Source organism: Trachemys scripta, chromosome 10 (assembly GCF_013100865.1).
Source record: "Trachemys scripta elegans isolate TJP31775 chromosome 10, CAS_Tse_1.0, whole genome shotgun sequence".
NCBI classification, from domain to species: domain Eukaryota; kingdom Metazoa; phylum Chordata; order Testudines; family Emydidae; genus Trachemys; species Trachemys scripta.
In genome coordinates, this window is record NC_048307.1 from 61,004,056 (window position 1) to 61,028,356 (window position 24,301).

Below are 24,301 nucleotides of genomic sequence, written 5' to 3' on the forward strand. Positions count from 1 at the left end.
AACTAATGTAAAGCTTTCTATTCTTCAGGGGTCTGATATAGAGACTGTGACCTCTGAAAATGGAGGAACAAATAGTAATCTTGAGTTTGCGTCAGAAGAATATGCTACATTGGTGGAGGAAGAAGAGCAACCATTTGATTTGAGAGGTAAGATATTAAAAGCAGAGCTAGTCTACAAAATATGCAAGACTTCTGTTGTAGCGATTAGTTTTGTCCAAGATATTCTATATGTACACCTTAATAAAGACAGGGTATAGGCCTCTGTCACATTACTACTTTATCAGTGTTGTGGACAACTTTCAGTAACTAGAATTACAAATATATTCCTTTGTAAAATGTATATGGGAGTGAAATTTTATTAGTATGGTGCATATTTCTGAATCATTACTTCAGGCATGTTAACGAAGAGTACCTATTTGAATAGTTGAAAGATAGCTATATAATTACTGATACAGAAATCATGATTTAATTAAAATTCCTTAATTATGTCATATGCCAAATCAGGATGATTTAGAAGCAAATGTGAATTATATCTATAATAAGAATCCAATAATGTCACTATGTCACTTTGAAGCCTAAAATATCTGTGGAGTCAGTGTGAAGTGCTGGGAGCAGCTACAGGGATAGTTGAGAGCTACCCCTTGTTGTCAACTGTTGGGAATGGGCCACATCCACCCTAATTGAATTGGCCTTGTTAGCACTGACCCCCCCACTTGGTAAGGCAACTCCGATCTTTTCATGTGCGGTATATTTATACCTGCTTACTGTATTTTCCACTCCATGCATCTGATGAAGTCGGTTATATCCCACGAAAGCTTATGCCCAAATAAATTTGTTAGTCTCTAAGATGCCACAAGGACTCCTTGTTGTTTTTTCTTTTTGTTAAGAATATTCCCAGGCTGAATCATCACTGGGTTTTGTGGATTAGTACCATCTAATTTTTAAGTTCCGAGCCAATTTGACTTTATAAATTACATCTGTTCAGTGTACAGCTACAGAAGACATGTATCTATGCCATACCAAGAGACCTAGGGTACTATAGACCATTGTGATATCAGAGGTAACTCAAACAATCAACACCCTTCCTCTACAGCCAATTTGCTTGCTAATTTCATTGTTTGTATGAGGGTGACTGCAGAGATGGTGGATTACTTGGTCAGGCTGCCACACCCATGCACCCATCTGTCACCCTTACAAATCTCCCAGAACCACCCTGAAACAAAAATCATCATAACCACCCACACAACAACACAACCGTCACACACAATAATCGCAAACACACAGAGCCCCTCACCGCAGCACATACCCCTCATTGACCACCTACACAAGTCAGCACAAATCTCCAGGCACAGCACATGCAAAACACACAATCCCCAAGCACAACCTCCCACATGCACAAATCCACACAACCACCCCTTATTCTTCACTTGACAAAACAAGACAAAATCCCCCAATACAACCCTCCAGACACAAATCAACACAACCACACAGTCAGCACACACAATAATACGAATCACAAACAACCCCTCACTGTAGCATACATCCCTTATTTGCCACCCGCACAATTCAACACAGATCTCCCAGCATCCCCCGATGCAACTCAATACAACCATGCACACTACAACACAGTTTTCACACACAATAACCCCTACAAAACCCCCAGACGCAACACAATCACCTGCACAGTACTACAATCGGCATACACAAATATTCCAGTAAAACACAACCAGCACACACAATAATCCCAAACACATTTAATCCCTCAATGCCATAAACACCTTCATTAGCCACACAAAGTCAACACAAGTCAACACAAAATCTGCCAGCACAACACATACAGTTGCCCACGCTTATCATACTTACCATAAATCTGAGCAGTCACTATGGTTTATCACTGGTTGTTAAATAAACTTCAACTAATTGGTAGTATGGAGGTGCCTCAGTGGCTCTGTGTTAAGATTGCCTTGAGATTTGTGTTTAAAGCAGAATGAAAATCCTTCCATTTTATACTTTAATTATTGAATTTTGTATCAACACTTTCTCTCTTCCAAGAGCAACTGAGTTTTCCATAATATTTTTTATCAAAGATTTATTAAATTTGCCAGAGGTAACAGTTGGAAATGAGCCCTTTTTGAAACTTTTTCCTGGATCTCACATTTTTTCGGACTGACTCTTTGTTTTATACTCAAACCACCACAATCCCTTGAAACTTCAAATTTCTCTGTCCTACACAGTCTACCATCTTGGGGATAAGACAGTTTTCAAATCATACTCTGAAATATATAGTTATTATCATCACTTAATTGAGCTCCGCAAAGACAAAGAGTGGAGCTGTTAAATTCCATTAACGGCTGTTTCTCTGCAGTTGAGCCTGTCTCCCTGAATCCACAGATCAACCCCTTGTGTACACCTCCCCAGGCCTTCAGCTTGAGGAGCTAGGCTGGACAGCAGTGATATGGCACAGGGTTCTGTGAGCTATGAGGGGCATCAGAAGAGTGTGGAGTATTGAGGGGATGCTACCCATGGCAGTAACAGCATGGGAGGGCCCTTGAAGGTGATGGTTCAACTCAGATATATAATGGCCGCCTTCTCCTAAGAAGCTTTCCAACACAACCCCATTTCTCCTCTATGCCCTCTGCATAGCCCCCCCATATTTTCATCTCCTGAGGATCTCAAAAAGGACAGGAGAGAAGTTGTGCTCTGACAAACAATAGGGAGTTTGTCAAATTGGAGCTCTCCCTCTTTGCTTATCCATGTCCCATTTTGTTTCCCACTTTCTGTGGCTCTGCTACCTGGTACACTAAGAGAGCACAGAATTTCTGCACTGAGGCATCAGTGCTTCAAAGACACCTAATGGCACTGCTGCAAGGAAGCTGATAAGGGGTGTGTGCCCATGTGAGGGCCTATAAGCATGGAGTGGAGCTATAGGGATTGAATGAGGCTTATGGGAACTATGTGAGTAGTATGGGAGGAGTAGGGCTGTGCAGGGACTTCAGTTAGGGAATCCACTGTCTCTGTGGCAAGGAGTGGAGTTTGAAGTGCCAGCCAAATCTTAAAACACAGGATTTGCAAAGTTGGAGTTTGTGCATGTGCATAATGAGGAAGCTTAGCATTCTGAGGCCTTTACCATGAGATCTTCCTCTAGCAGCCAATACATGTTCTGTCATCCAGAAATTAAGACCAGTTAAACTATCAGTAGAAATTTCTTTGAGTGATATTTAATAATTTGCTAAATACTTTTCACAGATTGGCGGTGGTCTCAGTTTGTTGTTATTGTGGTGCCTAGATGGCCCAAACAAGATTGGGTCCAGTTGTGATAGAATACAGTCCCTGTCCCAAGAAGCTTACCATATAAATAGATGATGTTTTGTCAGACATATGATGGGAAGGGAAACAGAGGCACAGAAAGGTGAAGTGACTTACTTAAGGTCCCGCAGCAGACCAGTGGCAGAACTGGGAATAGAACACAGACCTGCTGAGTCCCAGTTCAATGCTTTGTCTACTGGACCTCTCTGCCTCTCAGTGGAAGCTATCTACAAGGTAATGGGGCAGATCTTCCAAAATGTGCATGCACATTTGTGAATGCCCAATTTTAAATACCCTATCCCAATTCATATGTATGTCCGGGTTTCCACATATATAAAGCATGTGCAAATCTCAACTTGTATGCATGTATTTGCACACCTAGATTGGGTGCATGAATTTGGGCTTGCACATTTTTTGTAGTTAGCTTCATAATATAAATCGGAAAAAAATATATTTACCTTATTTAATCTTTTTATAAATAGGTTGAATAGGATAAATATTTTTTCCAATTTGTATTATGAAGCTAAGACGATTCATGGCAAGTTTTATTAAATGGGTTTAGCAGTGAGATGATTCACACAGTTAATGCAGAACCCCAGATGGTAAAATATAATAAAATTTTGATTTAATGTCTAGGAATCCATTATCCAAAGCGAGGCCAGGTCCCTCAATATCTTGAAAAGTCCTTGGATTATCCAGATTGATCTATGTTCCATCTTGATGTCTGGATAACGGAGGACATACTGTTGAATTTAATCTAAGTGTATGTTTAGGGTGTAGGTTGCTTCTAGTACGATCAATGCAATGAGTGTCTAAATAAAAGCATCCTCACATCATCATATCCTAGTGATAAAGTATTTGGAGTCTGATGTTTCTTAGAGGGATGTTAAACAATGAAGTTTAATACATTTGAAGAATATTTATTCAGGAATGATATGACTTTAGAAATTGTTTGAAGAAAAGTGGAGTCCATGTTTTTAATCCCACATTAATTGAAGATTTCTTTGTACTACAGCTGAATGCAGCAAAGATGATGTGGTGTCAATGGTAGAAACTTCTCATGCTGCCTTGGAGGAAACCCAGGCAGTTCCTGAGGTATATTATGTATTGTATAGCTCAAAGACCTAAATGAACCCCACCTTACAATGCCAAGCAATATTTTTAAGACACAAAAATAAAGTTGTTATTATTCCTCTTTTGCTCCTAAAGCATTAACTACTTTCTGTTTTTAAAATGCTCTACTTTCTGTATGTCTGTTTGAATAACCTCTTTTTATATTACTGATTTTTTTAGGCAAAGAAAGAAAGATTGCCTGATCACGGTTCCTGTATTGGGGCTATTAGTGATGATTCTGACATTGTTACCCTTGAAACACCTAAAGTAGAAGAAATTGGAACGCAGGAAGAAACTGCAGTTGTTGATGAGGAAGCTCAAGGTTCAGATGATTTTAACATGGGTTCTTCCTCCAGCAGCCAATACACATTCTGTCAACCAGAAACTGGTAAGAGCAGTTAACTGCAAAGGAACTATGTACAAATGGTACAAAAAAGGGGCGGGGTTGGGGTCTCCTTTAGTAACTAAATTATGAGAGCCTTATTTCCTGCTTGTATAGTTCTCTTTGGGAAACTTCTCAGTCTGTATGAAAACATATCCCAGATGTCTGCAGATTTCATACTCTTGATGCCTTACCTCTCAAACTTTGCGCTAGCATAAGCTTTATGGTTCTTTTCAAAAGTAGTGCTAAATTAGAAGCATTTATAGGAATGTGAAATGCATGCTGGCTAAAATACAAAATATATTACTGACATGTTTTAGAGGATTTATATGATTTTTTTTTTTTTAACTTTCATGCTTCAGATTTCTTACTTAGAAATCTTTTATATTTCCTTTTGGAAATGTGTTGATTTGCCAAAGAGCTGAGATAGATGGCATTATGTCTCAGTAACCAATTAAGTATCATACGTTGATGTTTGGGGCATAGAAGACTAATAACAATGTCATGCCACAAATGGACTCTTTTGCCCCTTATACTGCACTATGTATAATATCTTGTAGAGGAGTTGAAGCTCTTATTAATTTGTACACAGCATGATATGTAGGAAGAAGGGTATGAAACTACAGCGAAGTTTGGGTTTTTTTTACATTTGTCTTCTCCCTTACTACCTTTTTCTCTAGTTTCATGTGCTTCCTCCTTCTTGCGCCATTATCCTGCTTACTTGTGTTGCGTTCTCTTACTCATTCCCTGTCATAACACACATTTATACTGCTTCCAAGTTAGGGATGCCAACTTTCTAATCGCACAAAACCGAAAAACCCTTGCTCTGCCCCACCCCTTCTCTAAGGCCGTGCTCCTGCTCACTTCATCCCCCCTCCCTCAGTCACTTGCTCTCCCCCACCCTCACTCACTTTCACCAGGTTGGGGCAGGGGATTGGGGTGCAGGAGGGTGTGAGGGGTGCGGGAGGGAGCTTTTGGCTGGGACAGGGGATGAGGGGCTTGGGGTGCAGGAGGGGTCTTCAGGCTGGGGCCGAGGGGTTCAGAGTGCGGGAAGGGGCTCAGGGCTGGGGTAGGCGGTTCGGGGGTGTGTGTGCAGGCTCTGGCTGGGGGTGTGGGTTCCCAGCCAATGGGAGCTGCAGAGCCGGCGCTTGAGGTGGGGGCAGTGTGTGGAGCCCCCATAGCTGCCTCTGTGCCTAGGAGCCAGACATGCTGGCTGCTTCTGGGAGCCACGTGGAGCCAGGGCAGGCAGGGAGCCTGCCTTAGCCCCGCTGCACCACTGACCTGACTTTTAGTGGGCTGGTCAGCAGTGCTGACCGGAGCCACCAGGGTCCCTTTTTGACTGGGCATTCCAGTCAAAAACGAGACACCTGGCAACCCTATTCCAAGCTGTATCCCCTTCTTAGTATTAAGCTGTAATTTGGAAAGTAACATACGAGAAGGAACGACTTTCAAAAGCACTGCTTTAACTTGGGAGCAAAGAATGTGTATTGAGTAGGTACATATATGCCATATCTTTGTGCTTATAAATGTCCATATGCATCAAAAGATTGACAAACAGTCCAGTATCAAAATCTGACCCATTTGTGACTGTTATTAATAAAGGTGTCATCAACTTTTTAACATCTTCCACATTATCTGATTTTATTTTCTGTTACCTTGATTTTTCCTTTTATGGATAAATTCTAAAATCTTTCTTCTGTTTTGATATACAAAAGAAGGTTGGTGGGAGAAGCTGAGGAAGATTCCAGAATGTGTAAGGGGATGGGGTGATGACCTGAAAGAGCATATGTCTGGCAGCCTTCCTTTTCAAGGTGGTGTGACTAAATTTGATCAGCTTGTATAAAGTTGACTGCTTGTGCCTAGCATGGAGTGCTTTTAAAGTATTAATGCCTACCTGACTTGCTGTTATAGTGGTAATGTTCCAAACAGGTGCTCAAAACCTGTTTTATTACAGATTTTGGCTAAGCTATTAGGCTCTATTTGACTGATTTGCTTTTCAAAAAATAGACTGTACCTTAATTTGGAATGAGCATCAATAAAAGCAATATTTTAATATATTTGCTTAACCACTTAGTTGGATGGCTGCTGTTGGAGTCCAAATGTATCTATAGCCATAGAGAGATGTTCTTCCATGTTTAATTTAAATGATTTCAAGTCTTCAGTACAGTGCTTTAAATTGATTGTGCATTGTAGTAAAGTGTGTTGAGCATGTTTGCATTGTTTGGAAAGCCATTTGTAATTTTAGCAGTTGGCATGAAGAAATTCTACCTTTTTTCTTTATGTTAAAGATGGCATCCAACTGTGAACTCTTCATTTGCTTGTCTAAACTCTGATTGAGTTTTATGCTGTGAGCAGTCAGGACAACTGGCTTCCCCAAGGCAGGGACTTAGGCCAAGTATATATTAGAAAATGCTTGCCAGTATAGGTATATCAGCAAACCCTCCTAATGTAGACACGGCTTATGCTGGCAAAAAAGGACTTTTATCAGTATAGCTTATATTGGTTCCCTGTGTGAAATAAGGCATAGCCACAAAAGCATTCGTATGGTGGTAAAAAAACACTGGGGCTTTAGCCAGTACAGAAATGTCACCAAAAAATCCGCCTAGTATTAACATTACTGTGCTGTCAAAAGTTTCTAATATAGATCTGGCCTTTATGATCATAACCAGAAGATGATATTTAGGATTGCCTCTAAGGATCACACTTTATCTTTCATATCCACTATCTTTCTGTGGGTATTTTGCAGTATGGCACTATACTGAATCCTCATAGCTATTGTAGGAAGGTATCATTCTTATCTGAGGGTAGTGCTATTAAAAATTTTCCATTAAGTGCTTCGGTGCTTTAAATATCTTCAAGTGTTATAGCTGTTTCTCCTTTCTTTCTCGTGGTCTTTTTTTCGCACCTTTTTTCTGTAGTATATCAGAGAACTTCCCATGTTGGTTATGGGTATGTCTACACAAAAAACTAGACACCTGAGGCTGGCTGTGCCAGCTGACTTGGGCTCACCGGGATCAGGCTGTGGAGCTGTTTCAGTGCTATGTAGACTTCCTGGCTCGGGCTGGAATCTGAGCACTAGGACCCTGCGAGGTGGGAGGGTTCCAGAGCTTGGGCTCCAGCCCGAGCTAGGAAGTCTACACTGCAATGAAACAGCCCTGCAGCCTGATGCCTGCAAGTCCAAGTCAGCTGGCATGGGCCAGCTGTGGGTGTCTAGTTGCTGTGTAGATATACCGTAAGAGTACATTATTCCTGTGAACAGTTTCTTTTCCACATGTGTAAGCTTCCTCTGCTAGCTGAACCAACCTTGAAAATACTAAGTATTATTTTTCTAGCCATTTCTTATCTTGTGAAATATTCCTTTTATAAGTGTGTACATACAGAACATGTGCATTTGTGTCTGAGCTCCACACTGAATTCTAGTTCAAATACTTTTTCTCACCTGACTGAGCCATTTCTGAATGCTTGCTTTCCTCGTCCTCAGTTGTTGAAGCGCATATCTACTTAAATGATCCATTCTATAAAAGACCTTCTTTGTTGAATTTAAATTGATTTAAAAGTGTCTGCACTTCAGGATAAGCTGCCTACATGGTTGAACTCAATTTAAATTCCTGTTTTTCTTACCCAAGCATATAAAAATTGCTCAGTCAGGGATATAAACTGGAATGTATTATCTAATGAGGGGAAAATTCTCTTTCACAATCTAACATGCTACTTTTCCATGGAAGTCCAAAATAGTATATCTTAGTATTCCAGATATTACTATTTGGTAATCTGTCTCAGGGTGGGCCTGATTGGCCCTGCTCTTTATATCTGAAAAATTAGGATTTGGGTTTTATTTTCGGTGAGGAAACTTAAATTATAATGCTTGGTCTGATTATTGCTGTCATTGCTTGGCATTCTTGTCTATTCAGTGAGATTTGCATGTTTTTGCTAATTGTGTGGTTGTTACAGTTGTGAAATTATATGTTGACTCATATTAGCCACACAAAGATATTTTAATTAGACTTTTATATTTGTGGCCTTAATGCCAACACCTGTTTGTTTAACTAGGAGAAGAACCACAGAGATACTTGCATCTTATTGTCAGTGGTTTTCTGGCAAGAGGCAGTAAATGTTTATGCTTATGCATCTGTAGTAAACAAATAATAAAATCTTGTACTGTATACGTGCAAAAAGACTTAAACAGTTGCTGTCCTCTGATAACATTTCTTTCACTACGAATCCTGTCTCCTCAAATCTTGGTGGCAAAACGTGTGATTGGCAGCAAGTGATTTGGTTCCATGGTGCTGGATAGAATAATCTTTGTGGGGCTCCATGCCTTGTATGCCCTTAGAACTATGGGGTTCTTTCACCTGCTGCCTCTGATCTGTGGTTACAGAGACCCAATTGCTGAGCCTTCTCCTTTCCTATGCAGTAGTGGTTGAAAAGTGGCTTTTTGGGGAGGTGTGAAAAGATTGTGGTAGGGAGGTATGATAGCTATTTAAAGTACGTGAAAAAAATAAAGTCGCTGTAATAGAAAGCTATTTGTATTAATAAGTACTTTATAATCCGCATATTTTTTTTATACTAAATGTTCAACTCTTATGTCTGCAAGTGTTTCCATGAAGTGGTCTTTGGGTGTAGAGGGTTGAGTGCATTGCTTTAGAGACTATAATAAAACCATATCAACTAGCATGTGTTATTTTTTGGTAGACCTCTGTGCTAGCAGCTTCTGTTCCATCTTTTGCAGTAAGCAGTTTTTATATATGAGAGAGGAAAGTTTGGCAGTTCTGGTTTTTTCACGTTTCACAAGAATGTGCAATGGGAATGGAAATGAAATTTCTCACTTTCTAACTTTTATAATCGTTCCATTGTTTTGTTTTAAAAGGTACAATTGGCCCAGGATGTAAAACTTTCTAATAAATGGAATTCTCGGGCTTGGGAACTGTCAGGCTGTAAGATGAAATAGAGCTTGTTTTTATCACGGTGGTGTCTTGATTCTTTGTTTCTCTAAAATGGAGATTTTAATCAAATACGGCATTCTAAATAAAAAAGGAGCTTTTTCAATGACAGTTTTTGTGCAGTAAATGATGTACTGTGTTCTCCAACTCTAAGGGCCAAAATATACTTTTAGTGGGTATGGCAGATAAATTTTTAATTAACTCCAATATAGTCCAGAAAACTGCAGATGTTTCATAATTCTTTTGTTATAGAGTTGTGTTCACTTTTCAGTTTTTCCACCTCAGCCTAGTGATGATGAATCAAGTAGTGACGAAACAAGCAATCAATCCAGTCCCACACTGAGGAGACGGCGTGCAAAGAAGAGGCTTGTCTCGAACTCTGAATCTGAGAGCGGGACACCTAATGAACAGGAAACCGAACCTCCCAAAGAACAGCAACACAAACGCCAATTCAGTAGTGGCCTGAACAGGTGCATTATACTAGCTTTGGTGATAGCAATCAGCATGGGATTTGGACACTTCTATGGTAAGTACATGAAATTTGAGTTGAGTTACATAATTGACAGGTGGTGTACAAAATGTACATTTGACATACCAGTATATTGTGATTCAGATTTTTCATTCAACATATTTATTCATGTCATAGGCTCCTTAGTGTTTTTTCTATTATTCCTTCAGAAGTACAGATCGTACTAACAAGTAACTTTGATACTTAAATGTTTTGTCCAATACTTTCCTAACTCCCATGATACAAGCTTATGGCACTGTTAAATATAAATCATATTAATATAACTTTAGAGGTCTCTACCTTATCCTTACACTAGCTGTTCTTCTTTCTTCTTTTAATTTGTTAGAGCTTGCAGAAAGGAAATGTCTGGCTCTGTTCATAAAGGACTGTGTACATTTACTTGACTAAATTATTAGCAGGAATCCTAGAAATCCGTTTGACATAGAAAAATGCAGACCTTGCGTTTTTACAGAGAATCTTTAGTTTTTACATTTTGTGAAAAAATAAAATCACATAAAGTGGAACCCCAATTATCTGATCTAATTGGGACCGGGGTCAGATCAGATCATCAGAAATTTGGATAATTAGAAGAATGAACAGGGCCCTGTCTGTCAGCTCCAGGAGGCGGCGGGCTCCAACTGTCATCTTAAAAATTGTAAATATGTCAATAAAACATTGTGTTCAACTGATACCTATATATATTGTGGCTAGGGAAACTAAAGTTCAGCATTTCATTTTAATCATGGAAAAAAGTGGATTTTTATGGTTGTTTTGTATCAGAGAATTTGTTTTTATCACGGAAAACTAGGATCCCTGCTTATTAGTAGTAATGCTTTGGATTTATTCACCTTTCTAATCCTTTACTTTCCTATTGTTAGTCTTGTGGTAATCCTTATAGTTGCTGGCAAGATACTGGAAGACATTTCTGGCCTTCATCCAGTGTTTCCTCAGTTGCTGAATGAGAGAACTAGATATACTTTTATGGAACAATTCAGAATCTCTCTCGCCTTTTACCTTTTGTTAGGAGGACAAAATATTAAGTAGCACTTGAAAATGTACCATAACTCACAATGCAATTTCTCAGTGTATTGATGGAATCCAGTGCAGCAGCAGCTTCTCTCTGGCTTCTTAGTACAGTGTCTAAGGTTGATTCTTTTCTGTCCGATTTCAAACCTGAGCAGTAGAGGAACAACAGAATAGATGGTAACTACCGGTGTTATCAAAATAGCTAAGTGCAGAGCTTACAATGGAGACCCAATCCTGGTCATGGCTTTTGGGTTCTATTTATATAAATATTAAATAATAGAGTAACAGGGACTTTTATTTTATATTCATTGTATGATATTTATAGTCGGTCATGAAAATATGATGCCACACTAAAATCTACTAACTCGGTTTCAAAATGGGAATGTATATTATCTTTCTTTAATTGGATTTGATTTTGATTAAAACGATGTAAATTTTAACATTTAGTATAAAGCTTTCAAAATTAATTTACCCTTGAAAATTTTTTTTTTTTTTTGTTCTCAGGTAAACCTGAAGGTAAGAAATAGTGAGTGCCATGTGGAGGATGCTGTGCTTGCAATCAGATTGATTAAAAATATATATATGGTTGTGTAATCAAGGCTTCACAATTAGTACTATGTTCAGGATTATATGACTAGTAACTCAGCCATATAAAATACTTCTGCGTAGAGCTTGCAGGCCTTTTCAGTTATTTAACAGGAAAACAAGTGTATAGTGTCTGTGGGTATGGTTGAGGCAGTGTGGCCTGAGTTCCTTTCCAGTCTGGGCCAGCCTGCTGCTTTCAAAGCTTGGGCAAGTCACTTTGTACTGCTCTTCTTCAGTTTCTCCAGCCATAAAATGGGGATTATGATATTTACCTACCTTTATAAAGCACTTTGAGATGTATGGATAAAAAGCACTGACTATTATTATTATTCTTATTTATATAATAAAGACCATATTTTCAAATATTTCTACTTTTCCCCTCATTGAATCCATCGCTTTAGATAGAAGTTGTCATTGATGAGATATTTTTCTCTAATCCAGCAGAAAGGAGGCTATTTCTTAAAAGTGAAAGCTCCTTATGCTCACATAGTTTAACTCAACCACACCTTCTCCAGTGTTTCTGCCTCCACAGAGTGGGAAATGTTTACTGTTTTGCTCACTCTGAAAAGGTTTTTACAAGGGATTCCTTTTCTCTGGGAAGTGATGTCCTCTTTATATTTTCCAGGATTTAAGCATTTGGACTGGAGAGCAGCACTTCACAACATCCTTTTAATGTCAGGTTAATTGTAGTTTGAGAGGCCACTTTTGTTCTAGCCACATAGTCACTTCTCTGTTTGAAGTTGACTGATTTTGTGCTTGTTCACTGTTTTATTACTTGTTCTTTGTGGCTTGTGGTCACTACTATCTACTCCGCCTGAATTATAATTTCTAGAGAAGTGGAGCTAACAGAAGAGAGTGGCAAAACTAGTTTTCTTGCAATTGTAGTTTCTCCTAGAATGAAGCAGTTGTTCTGAACAGCACTCATAAATTCATATTGGGAGAGGAGGAATATTCTGTATATGTTTGGTTTAAGATGGGATTCTCTTATCTTTAAGTCAGGACATGGGAGAATGTTAAATGAGGCTAAATGTCACAACAATTACCTCAATAGTTCTTTATTTCTTTAAATTGTAATAATAATAAAAAATGAAAGGAGGAGCTTTGTTTCAAAAAAGGAATTCTACATGCATTCCACTGGATTGGACAGAAATATCCCATACTTTGTTACTTCAGTCCAGAACAGTGGATCCAATGCAGAAGAAATTAAAATTAGAGATTTAAAAAGAAAACCCTAATATTGTCCTTTGGAGTTTTTATTTATTAACTAAGCTAACATCAAAGCCAACCTGCACAAATTCTATATTGAGACTTTCAGGTAAAAGGGAGTGCAGGAGAATGCTAATTACTAAAGAAAATATTTTATTATTTAATAGTGAATTTGTAGCTAGTAGAATGAAGGCATATATTGGAAAAACATGGGGAAAAAGTAACATCTGTCAGACACTTGAATAATGAGATGGATATTTAATGAGCATGTGCTCAATTCTGTCGCCTTTGCTTTCGCAAATAAGGATTGCAAGATTGGGCCCTATGTGAAACTATTCCGATTGCTTTATAACCTGTTTAAGAATTGTGTGTGTAGGGGGTGTTTGGTTTACTTTTGGGGGTTTTTTGTTTTGCATGCATATTAATATAGCATGCAGATATCCAGGTAATTATTAATATAGCGTTACTTGACAATTTGAAGCTATAATTTCAAAACATGTGTAATGTGGATTTGTTTAATTTCTTTTATTGTGGCAGTTTTTCATTTTATTAAAATGTACATGTAACATTTTTTGCATAGCTTCTGTTTGATTATATTTAAATATAGATATTTTCTAGTTAACATCATTCCATCTGTTTAGCATTACAAATTTTGTTTGCTTTTATCCAAACACATAAGTATAACAAAGATGCTTGTACTGATGTGTTTGAAATTGTTGCTGCAAACAACAGAATCGGTACATAACAATTATAAGACTATACAATTATAAAACTAGACAGAACAGAGCAAGTGTACTATACAGTGAAATACAATATCAGAATGTTCCTTCATTTGCCAGGAAACTAAAGACATCATCTGATCGGTCATTTCCATCTCTAACTACTGAGAGTCAAACTAACAGTTTTGTCTTTGTAGGTACAATTCAGATCCAAAAACGTCAACAATTGGTAGAAAAGACACATGAGGATGAACTAAATGGTATGAAAGATGACCTCTACCAGTGCCAACGAGAGCAAGGAGTTAAAGCAGACTATAAGGTGGGGGTAGGTGTGATCTTTTCATTATAATTCATTGGGGAATATTATCTCCTCATTAGAGGTGCGTACCTTACATTAGTGTTGAATCTGTTATTTCTATATGTCGAGAGAATGCTTTATCCCTAAGAAACAATGGAATCCACTCTTTTCTACAGATAACTCAGCTATATTTTTTATTGGACCTTTATTTGACTTTTAATTTACGTCTCAACAGTACACATATATAATAAATATTTTTCTTCAGTAAATTCTCTTAAATTCATACATAACATTATTGTAAATTATATACTGAAAAAGGTTTTTTTTTAACGTATTGCCAAAAACTTTGTAATTTGATCCAATTTTAAGAGTAGAATAGCTTTTTGAAGTAACATAGGAGTCACAGAGGGCAGAATTCAGTTAGCGGTATATCGATTACAGGTAATGATGCATGGAACAGAAATAAGGTGGGCTCTAAGAGCCCAGTTGGGCTATGTTTTTTTGTAAAGTTAACAGCCCTACATTTTATTTGTAAATTGAGTAAACCTGAAATTGAATCAGTGAGACACAATAAACATGGCATCATACAGTGCCATTTTTAATTCCTCACCCTGTTTTGGATAAGGGGAGAGCAGGGTTTGATTTCCTTATTCCCTACTCTAGCATCTCTTGACCCAGGTGGATGAGGAAAGTAACCAGAAGACGTGGTCGGAATAATATTGGCCCCTTTGAGCCATTTGCCAATTGTATTTACATCTTGGGGATCTGGTTAGACTCCCCACATCTATTAGAAGAGCAATAGCAGGAGCAACTAGGCTGACTCTTTTTCATTATCACACAGCCATAAAATTGTGAACAATTTTTTGGATGTAGACCTTGAAGTTATTTATCCCTTTGTCACTCTGACAAAGTACTGCAGTGTGTTTTGCATGGGATTACATTTTAAATCCATCCAGACATGGAAGCTGATGCAGAATTCAGCAATCTGCTTGTTAAGTGGTTGTTTTTCTTGTGAGCACATTAACCTCTATGATCTGTAATGTCTGCCTATTGGTTGAAGTTGACTTCAAGATACTGGTTATTCTTTGAGTGATGGTCCTTATGGGTATTCACTATGGGTGCATATGTACTCCATGTGCCTGAGACTTGACAGTATTTCATCAGAACTGCTAAAGAGTGGAGGCCTGGATTCCCAACTCTCTGCTCCTTTGTGATATATACCCCGGCAACCCAGAGGAAAAATTCCAAGCTGCTCCTTTGCAAACGCTATCCTGCCTCTCAGTCCTTCTGTCAACAAAGGCCCTGTGAGCCCCCTTGGAAGCATCAGAGGGTACACTCTCTTTGGATGGCTGGAGAGCATTAACTTTCTATTTACAAAGGACAAAGCCTTTTAGAAAGTCCCTGAGGCTATTTGTATCCATCTCTGAAAGAATAAAAGGAGAAGCGATTTCCTTGCAAAGACTCTTGAAATGGATTTTGGGGTTTCGTCTCATCTGCTGTGAGCTTATGGAAGCCCTTCCCCTCAGTGTCAGGATCCACTCAGCCAGAGCACAAGCAGCCTCAGTGGCTTCCCTGCAGGGAGTTCCCCTCTCAGAAATCCACTGAGTGGCTACTTGGGACTCCATTCACATCTGTACTAGGCATTACATCTTCTTTGGTTCACCAATCCTAGAATCTGTGGTGTAGCATTCTTCCTTCCCCTCCCGAGTGAGTACTACCTGGGAGTCACCCAAGCTGCCCCTTATGTTCTCAGTGGAATAGGGTGTGGGTGCAACCAAACACCGCTACTGAAAAATCTTCTGGTCTCAGGCATATGGAGAACATACAGTAGAACCTCAGAGTTACGAACTGATCAGTCAACCACATACCTCATTTGGAACTGGAAATACCCAATCAGGCAGCAGTAGATACAAAAAATAAAAAGCAATACAATACAGTACAATACATAGACTACTAAAAAATGAAGGGAAAGCAGCATTTTTCTTCTGCATAGTAAAGTTTCAAAGCTGTATTAAGTCAGTGTTCAGTTGTAAACTTTTGAAAGAACCACCATAACATTTTGTTCAAAGTTACGAACATTTCAGTTACGAACAACCTCCATTCCTGAGGTGTTCATAATTCTGAGGTTCTACTGTATGCATCCACAGTGAATACCCATAGGGATCACACATCTTGAAGCACTCCAGGTACTATAAGACAAGTAACCTCCATTTTTAATGTTTAGAACTCTATACTTTCTGAAAATGAGGCCCCTGTAGTATTGCCAAAATGAAACATCTTTTAAATAATGTTTAACTTAACTATGCATCCAAAGATAAATCCAATAAAATATTATGCTTTAGTATATGTGCTTATTCCTGCAGTTGTTAGGAAGAATTTGCACCCCAATACCAGATGGAGCATTGCATAGTTATGTATAGACGTCTGGGTTTCCTGAAACAGATTGTGGATGTTTTCACCGTCCTCTGAAGCATCAAGCACTTAAGGCTAAGATTATGCAATGGCGGTCATGGAAGTTCCAGAGATCTCCGTGACATTTTCTGCTGTCAGACGAGGACCCTGCAGCTCCCGGAAGCAGCCATGGGTGGCAGCAGAGACCCCAGAGCTGCAGCAGCAGTGTGGGCAAGATCCCCCTTCCTCCCCATTTTTTCAGTTATTTTTAGTAAAAAATCAGGGACAGGTCACAGGCTTCTGTGAATTTTAGTTTATTGCCCATGGCCTGTCCATGACAAAATCTTAGCCTTAAGCATAGGCCATTCCTAGAATCAGGATACCAGACTTGATTGACCAATAGTCATTCCAGTATAACAAGTGTTTTAGGACTGTTATTGAGTGTACTGTATGTGCTAGAATCACACTCATGCTTTGTGACTAGTTGGATGATGCTACGAATTTTTAATCTTTTACCTTTTTCAAACTTAAATTGTATGAATTCTAAGATTAATAAATTTGCTTGTTCCTTTTTATTTGTTTTAGTCACTAAAACAAGACCTTGCGACATGTCTGATCTCTACTGAGGTAGAAAAGAAATCATTTGAATCTCAGAAGAAAAGTCTTACGGCAGAAAACCAGCACTTAAGGGAATCTCTGGAGAGGGAAGAAAAAGCTTTGGACTTGCTGCAGGAAGAGTTAAGGAAGCTGAGAGAACAAATTAGAAACGTAGAAGATAAAGGTACTAGTACAGAGTCAGTTGTCATGGAAAATAAAAAACTTAAGGTACATTTGGAAGAGGAAAAACAAAAAATACACAACTTTCTTAAGCAAAAGGAGACACTTTTTGCAGAAGCACAAATGTTGAGGAGAGAACTAGACAAAGAACGTCATATAACTGAAGCTCTAAGAGAAGAACTGGAGCAGTTAAGTTCTCATCAGACATCCGACAACACAGACACTGATGATACATTGAGGAAGAACGAAGAAATAGAAACTTTGCGGGGAAGACTAACAGAGCTGGAAAAGAAGCTAAACTTTGAACAACAACGCTCTGATTTGTGGGAAAAACTGTATGTTGAAGTGAAGGACCAAACCGAAAAACAGGAAACTAATGAAAAAGGACAAGAGATAAATGGTAAAGGAACAAGTAAGACCAAAAAGAAGTCCAAAGAATCGTTTTTTGGCTCAGTTAAAGAAACTTTTGATGCCATGAAGAATTCCACAAAGGAGTTTGTAAGACACCATAAAGAAAAGATTAAACAGGCTAAAGAAGCAGTGAAAGAAAACCTGAAAAAATTTTCTGATTCTGTGAAGTCCACGTTCAGACATTTCAAAGACACAACTAAAAACATCTTTGATGAAAAGAAGAAGTCTGGTGATAAAAGATATGAGGCAAACAGAAAAGGTAAAACTGTTTATCGGGAATATAATACTCATGAGAATCCTTCTAAGCATACACACCATAGAGGGCCTAGTATGAAAAAAGAATTCAGAGAAGGAAGAAAACAAAGATCGACTCACTTTACATTTGAAAAAGATACTAATTCACAGAAATGCATCAATAACCCAGAATGTAACAGAAAACGTCACTCTGTCCTAAAGGGCTGCTCTGGTATTTTTGAATGCGCTCATAAGGAATTTATTAGCCTGTTTAACAAAGTACTGGACCCTATTAGGGCTGAAGAATTTAATCAGTTAATGCAAAAATACTTGCAGCAAGAAGTAGACAGTTTCCATCACTGGAGAGAACTAGAGAATTTCATCAATAAGTTTTTCCATAATGGGATCTTTATACATGACCAGATGCTGTTCACGGACTTCGTTAGTGATGTTAAGGATTATCTTGAGGACATAAAGGAGTACCAAAGTGACCATGAAGGGATGTTTGAGGATTTGGATAAATACATCTACACATACTACTTTCATTATGATAATTCACCTCAGTATGGACGCAGGTTGGTTTTTATGTAATATTTCCTGAATTAAAATATAGTTTTTAAGGACACCAAAGGAATTAGTGTCATTGTTACAACAGGTGACCTTTTAACCCTAAAATGAATGTGGTGAGATGTCTCTTGGGGACAGATTTTATTGGCTGTTGGGGCAAGTGACATTAGCACAGATTCCACTGTACCTTTTACAGCTTTAATGTGTGGAGGATTCCTTTAGAAAATAGTTGTTGATTAAGATTAAGCATTGCTGCTTGGAGCAATTGTTGAATGCAACAGCATGCCTGCTTTCTGGCCTGAGCATCTGTGTTAATTTTTTTCAGAGGTGTTGTAATCACTTTCTTCCCCTGCTTAAGTCCCTTCTTACTGATGATGCATTTTGCTTGGATTTTAAATAATTTTACTGAGTTATTCCACTTATATATTAAATTCTATTTTAACTGTTCTTAGCCTCTTGAGGGAAATAACTCCATTTTGATCTGATGAGAGAGGCAAAGTTATGCTAATGTGTTTAAAAAAAAGTTGTATTCTCTCTCTTCTTCCAGTAAACAGTAGGGCAGCAACGTAACTTTTTCCCTTGCACTCCATAAAGCATATTTAACCTTTTTAGACCAAGAACAGTTTTATATTAAAAATTTAAATGTACTGTGTTTGTCTTCTGGACTGCTGTGCTGCTCCCTTTCTCACGCATCTCTTTTTTTTTTGTTATTTTTTAAATAGTTTGCAATATTTTTTATTTTATTGCAGTTTAGCTTTCAAAGAACAACTTTCAACTGTTTCTTTATGGTAATAATGATCAAAGGCTAGCTTCTAATTCCTGGTTTTGGCAAATGCACACCACATCTAACTAGCTGTATTTATTTATCTCTATTTTAATTTGCCTGTCACATTTCATTATTAAAACAGCTTTCTGATATTTTGATTTCTCATGACTTACTCTGTTATTGGGCAGCTTGTTTTTCTATGGTCTGAATTAATTCTGAATGAGACTAAAACATCTGTTTACTGGTACAGGCATTTAATTTTCAAGTGTATTTAGTGACTATGTTATTTATCACTACTGGTGAGAATATTAAGCAAAGTAAGACTGTATAGCCTTTTGCTTCAGAAGTGTGGGATGTGAGACTGTAATACAAGGATAAAATTCCTTGGAGTTCTTGTAATATCAAAAAACACGCAAGATGAGCTACAACGGTCTATTAACAGCACCCTCCTGTCCTCTATCTAAGTCAGGGGTCGGCAACGTTCGGCACACGGCTCGCCCGGGTAAGCACCCTGGCGGGCCGGGCCAGTTTTATTTACCTGCTGACGCGGCAGGTTCGGTCGATCGCGGCCCCCACTGGCTGCGGTTTGCCGTTCCGGGCCAATGGGGGCAGCGAGAAGTGGCGCGGGCGAGCAATGTCCCGGGCCAGTGGGGGCCGCGATTGGCCGAACCTGCCGCGTCAGCAGGTAAATAAAACTGGCCCGGCCCGCCAGGGTGCTTACTCTGGCGAGCCATGTGCCGAATGTTGCCGACCCCTGATTTAAGTCCTTGTATTGTGTGTACACACATGCGCGTACACACACATGCATATTATGGTGCAGATGTTTCTATTGAAACTTGGTTTGTGTATGTTCCAAATGTCTTTATGTAAGAGTATTGTTCAGTCCTAACCAGCATTGTGTTCCCTGCAAGTCCAGCAGAGTGGTGTGGTATGGAAATTTGCATTGGAGCTTATTTACCCTGACCCTAACTAGGGTTTTGGGTAATCTATTTTGAGAGGTCTCCGTACATTCTTAAACGTAAATAAATAAAACCCATCATCTTTACACCAACTGTAACTCTTCTTTGAGCACTGGTAGTGAAATAATAATCATGTATGTAGTTGATTTTATTAAGATATTTTCAACAGCTCTAACCAAGTTTTGTTTACTCCTTTCAGTCAACCTGCTAAAAGGCCTACTTTCACACAATCTGAAAGTTCCAGACATGAAAAACAAACTCCGAAGCAACACCAACGGAATAAGAGAGAAGGTAAATGGCATAAACATGGTCGCACTAATGGAAGACACATGGCAAATCTTGAAATAGAATTGGGGCAATTACCCTTTGATCCAAAATATTAAGTAATTTATGTATGGTAAAATCAGGAAGATACAAGTAGATAATTTCTAGTGGTTCCTCAATGGAAACTAATTGTTTTTCAACAAAACTGCAAGGTGCAAGTGTTTCTTTATACAGATTGATTTTTACCCTGTTCAAAAGCATCAAACTTCCTAACTCGCATTTTCTCTAGTGTTACTTTACTGTTCTTTGGAAATGATTTTGGTTGTAGTTGTACTGTTATGGAAACTAGGTATGTTGTGACTTGTGTGAAAAATAGGCTTAATTGCATTCCATTAGTATAGTTCAAAATTGAATCATACATAATGTACATGTAATTAACATGGTTTGGTGTACTAACTTCATCTCATCCTTTCAGAAAGTAGATCTAAATTATGGCAATGCATCTGTTAATGTTTTGTAATCTTATACTTGCTTCTTGTCTTTTTTGGGGGTTCAAGAGCCTGTTGACTTATGAAGAATTTGCTGTGCTGCATTCTAATCAGCTTGCTGACATATGCACTTGAAATTTCTTGCACATCTGCATATTGTGGAAGAAAAATAAAGAGGCGTTGTGGGTAAAAGTCTTTATTCATAAACAAATCTAGCATAAGTGTACAGTCCCATAGAGGTTATGAAGTCTTGTCTTACTCCTCTCCTCTAAATCACAAACGTCATGCCGTAGCTGTTGCTGGTGTTCTCTTAATTATTTATAAATGTCCTAAGACAGATGAACCGTGTTTTTTCCCCTCCCCTTCTAACACCAAGAGATAAGATGAGAATATTGCCATTGAAGTTCCACTTTTCCACCAGTGAAGAAGCATCACTAAACATGTTACGCCCAGTATAATCCTTATCTACTGCCTGTAAATTTGAGCCAGACCTGTCAATTTTGCTTACCTATTTTCAAGTATCACTGCCCTCTGTTCTGTACTAGAAGGCGGTTTAACCAAGACACCACTGTACAATACTGACTTCAGTTGGTCCCAGTTCAGAAACTGATCTTGAAGCATGCTTCATTTCACCCTTCTTGTGTAGACATAGATGTGGCTTCCAATTCGTCCTTGAGGCATATGGGTGTGAAAGACAGTAGCTGTTCTCTCGTAACCATTTAGGACAAGAAACGATGATATTTCCTGTAAATAAATACACTTTCATTTCCAAACAGTCCGGCATTTTTATACTGGTGGGGTACAAAATGGTGTTCCTAAACTTCTATTAAACCAACCACTCAGCTACCTATGGAAGTTAGGTTCTGTGTTGTGGGAAGGAGAAATACCAACCATACCATATCATGACCCTTGGTTAGAGTGAAATCTTGGTCACTCCCCACAACCTTGAGTAAATGGACTTTACAGAAGAGTTGAAGGGGAAGGAATTCTGCTGATTGCAGGCTTCTTTGCTCACTTTATGCCCATAAAGTCACTCAATGCAAACCATGTAGGTTGTGTCTGTGCACCTCAAACTTGCCTTGGTGCTGTTTTGAAGATAGCTGCCTTACAGCAGTACTTCATGGCATGAAGGATTTGCTGGGTACCCATGCATGCCCTCTCTGGGATCTTTCCCTTCACTACAGTGACACAATATTAGCTATGCTGTATTTTGGGCAAATGTTCAAGTCATACAGTTTTAAAGGCTAAAGAACATTTTCAAAGCTGCAATTTCAGCTTTCCCGTCTATTTCTTGTGAAAATTTGTATTCTTAGACTGATCTAGATAAAGTTAACTTGCAATTAACGTACCTGTTCTAGCACACTGAAGAAGACCAAGTGAGTAGGTAGTGTACCATTGTAAAATTCCTCATTAAGCCACTTGAGTGGATTAGAGTAAAATATATCTGCTTCGTCAAGGTAACTCTCTTTTCCAGTTAGGTCTGGAGGACATTGAAGAAATCTCATTGGTAGAGGACAGTGAACATGGCTAGGAGAGGGGAAAAAACGGTTGAGATCCAGTGTTAAGTGATCATTTTAGATCTTAGTTTCAATTAAGGATGCTATATTGTAGACCGTAAAACTTCTTGTTCTCTTATTTTCCCATTATCAGTAGGTGCATCTTTCCCTTCTGTGCTAGATACATAATGTTTTTCTCATCTCTGTATTTCAAATAAGCATAAAGAAAGTAAAATGAGGTGCCAGTAGTGAGTGTAATTGCAACTGGAGAGGTTCATAGGAAGCAATAATCCACAATCTGATTTATTTTAGATTTTAATAGCCAAAAGACCATCCTGAGTGAACTCAGTCCTTTACTGAAGCACACTTTGAAAATATTATATTATGTTAATCCTTTAATTTTTATATATATATCAGGATGTGTTACATAGTTCTGGAAGAGTTACTTTAGTCATGTCATACATAATAGTTCTATCTGCTGTTAACCTGCTAGCAGAAGTCAAGGAAATAAGAATTAAATCTTGACTCCCTGCAGTAGTTATATATTGGAGAAGGAGTGAAGCAATGCAAACTGCTAGGGCAAATATATGTCTAACACTAAGCTGTTTTGGTAACACAGGAAAAATGCAGATGCTGGGTGGAATAAACAATATGAAAGATCCACATTTCCAATTTATTATTTCATACAGAGTTAAGACAGACTGAACAATTTGGTAATCGATTAACATTATCCCTCAAATAATTCAATATATTTGAGGGGGGGAAATTGTATGCTTGAGTAGCTTTAGTATTACAAATTGTATTAGCTACTTTATTACCTGTAAAAAGGAGTAGAGTGGCATGGCATCATTACAAAGACAGAAGCCCATGATTGGTTAGAAGAATTGTTACAGAGCTGCTGCATATGAATCATGACATCAAGAGAGCCACGCTGGTGAATCAAACCCGTGTACAGGGCTGGGAGTAAATTTGATAAAAGCAGGAAGGTTATTGCTGATTTCTTCCATGTTTTCAATTGTTTAAGAGAATATCCTAAAGTGAGAAATATAAAATAGTTAAGCAGATAGGCAAGTGTTAATTAGTCTACAGCTTTCTTTTGACATAGTGCAACTTACTGAAAATTGATTAGTCGTGGCTAAATTAGAAGTAAAACAGTTCCTTGTTTTGATACAGTCAAAGTCACTACCCACTCCAGTTTTTTGTTTAGAATGGAAAAAAGGGGCATGTTTCATATGGATTCCACACTCTAAAGTTAATAAAATTGAACCTATTTTGCAATTCAGAGCCGCAATTAGGGCTTAATTTTTCTAGGCTTGTAGTTAATTCCGTAGGGTGGGAAATCATTTAAGAAGAGGACAGTGAATCAGTCTGAACAAATGATAAGGGAAGACTGTTACTGAAGTGTCTGGTTTAAATGTCACAGGTAGGGCAAAACACGACATATTTCCCACTGTCAGTAATATGGCTCTCTGGTCTCTCCAACACTTTAAAAAGGCCTGAAGCAGGTTACTGTACTCCAAATGAATTGCTGCTGTAGCAAGGGAAGTGGGGTTAGGTGCTAAGCAGCTCTGGGATGAAGGAAAAAAAGCAGCAGGGAGCTTCAGAATTACAGTGACGGGTGTTGACTCTGTATCAAAGGCTACCTTTCTGCAGTTAAGTGGGCTGTTAACAAAAAAGCAAGATGGTATAAAACACCTGACCTTGTCTATAAACTTAAGATGAACCAGTTCAACTTCTATTAGTTTTTAAATTGACTTTGTTAAACCAGGGCAACTCCTGTGTAGACACTCTTATTAAGCTTAAATCATGATTAGTTTAGTTATATCTATTTCTAATTAATGTAAACTAAACCAAAATAAGCCTGGC

General features: G+C 38.3%; 2 protein-coding genes across 4 annotated transcripts in view; one reads left to right on the top strand and one right to left on the bottom strand.

The window, feature by feature from the left end:
• On the top strand, positions 1-21,131 carry CCPG1 (cell cycle progression 1). 2 transcript variants are annotated; one of them, XM_034783169.1, is made up of 9 exons: positions 1-146; positions 4,321-4,400; positions 4,599-4,806; positions 10,012-10,266; positions 11,779-11,790; positions 13,982-14,109; positions 17,059-18,470; positions 20,387-20,478; positions 21,009-21,131. In XM_034783169.1, exons 2-9 carry the CDS (start codon positions 4,350-4,352, stop codon positions 21,023-21,025), a joined length of 2,175 nt encoding a protein of 724 aa, XP_034639060.1. In that variant the 5' UTR covers positions 1-146; positions 4,321-4,349; the 3' UTR covers positions 21,026-21,131. The 2 variants fall into 2 exon arrangements, with proteins under 2 accessions (XP_034639060.1, XP_034639058.1); XM_034783167.1 differs by having other exon boundaries at positions 13,982-14,103; positions 20,387-21,131.
• The window catches only part of PIGB (phosphatidylinositol glycan anchor biosynthesis class B), a 25,156-nt gene continuing 11,203 nt past the window's right edge, over positions 10,349-24,301 (bottom strand). The window contains exons 10-13 of one of the 2 annotated variants that reach the window (XR_004647356.1): positions 23,254-23,467; positions 22,289-22,466; positions 21,448-21,683; positions 10,349-11,421 (exon numbers count right to left, since the gene is read on the bottom strand). Coding sequence is in view for 1 of the 2 variants with exons in the window: in XM_034783170.1 (XP_034639061.1) it covers positions 21,564-21,683; positions 22,289-22,466; positions 23,254-23,467 (512 nt within the window). In the remaining variant the exon portion in view is untranslated. Of the gene's footprint in view, positions 11,422-21,122; positions 21,684-22,288; positions 22,467-23,253; positions 23,468-24,301 lie in introns of those variants that run through there. The other variant, XM_034783170.1, reaches the window with a different exon arrangement.

Excerpts from the sequence above, each read along its gene's own strand:
- CCPG1 (XM_034783167.1), top strand. The coding sequence starts at position 4,350 with ATGGTAGAAACTTCTCATGCTGCCTTGGAGGAAACCCAGGCAGTTCCT. Across the intron at positions 4,401-4,598 it reads AAACCCAGGCAGTTCCTGAG|GCAAAGAAAGAAAGATTGCC; the intron begins GTATATTATGTA and ends TGATTTTTTTAG. Across the intron at positions 14,104-17,058 it reads GAGTTAAAGCAGACTATAAG|TCACTAAAACAAGACCTTGC; the intron begins GTGGGGGTAGGT and ends TATTTGTTTTAG.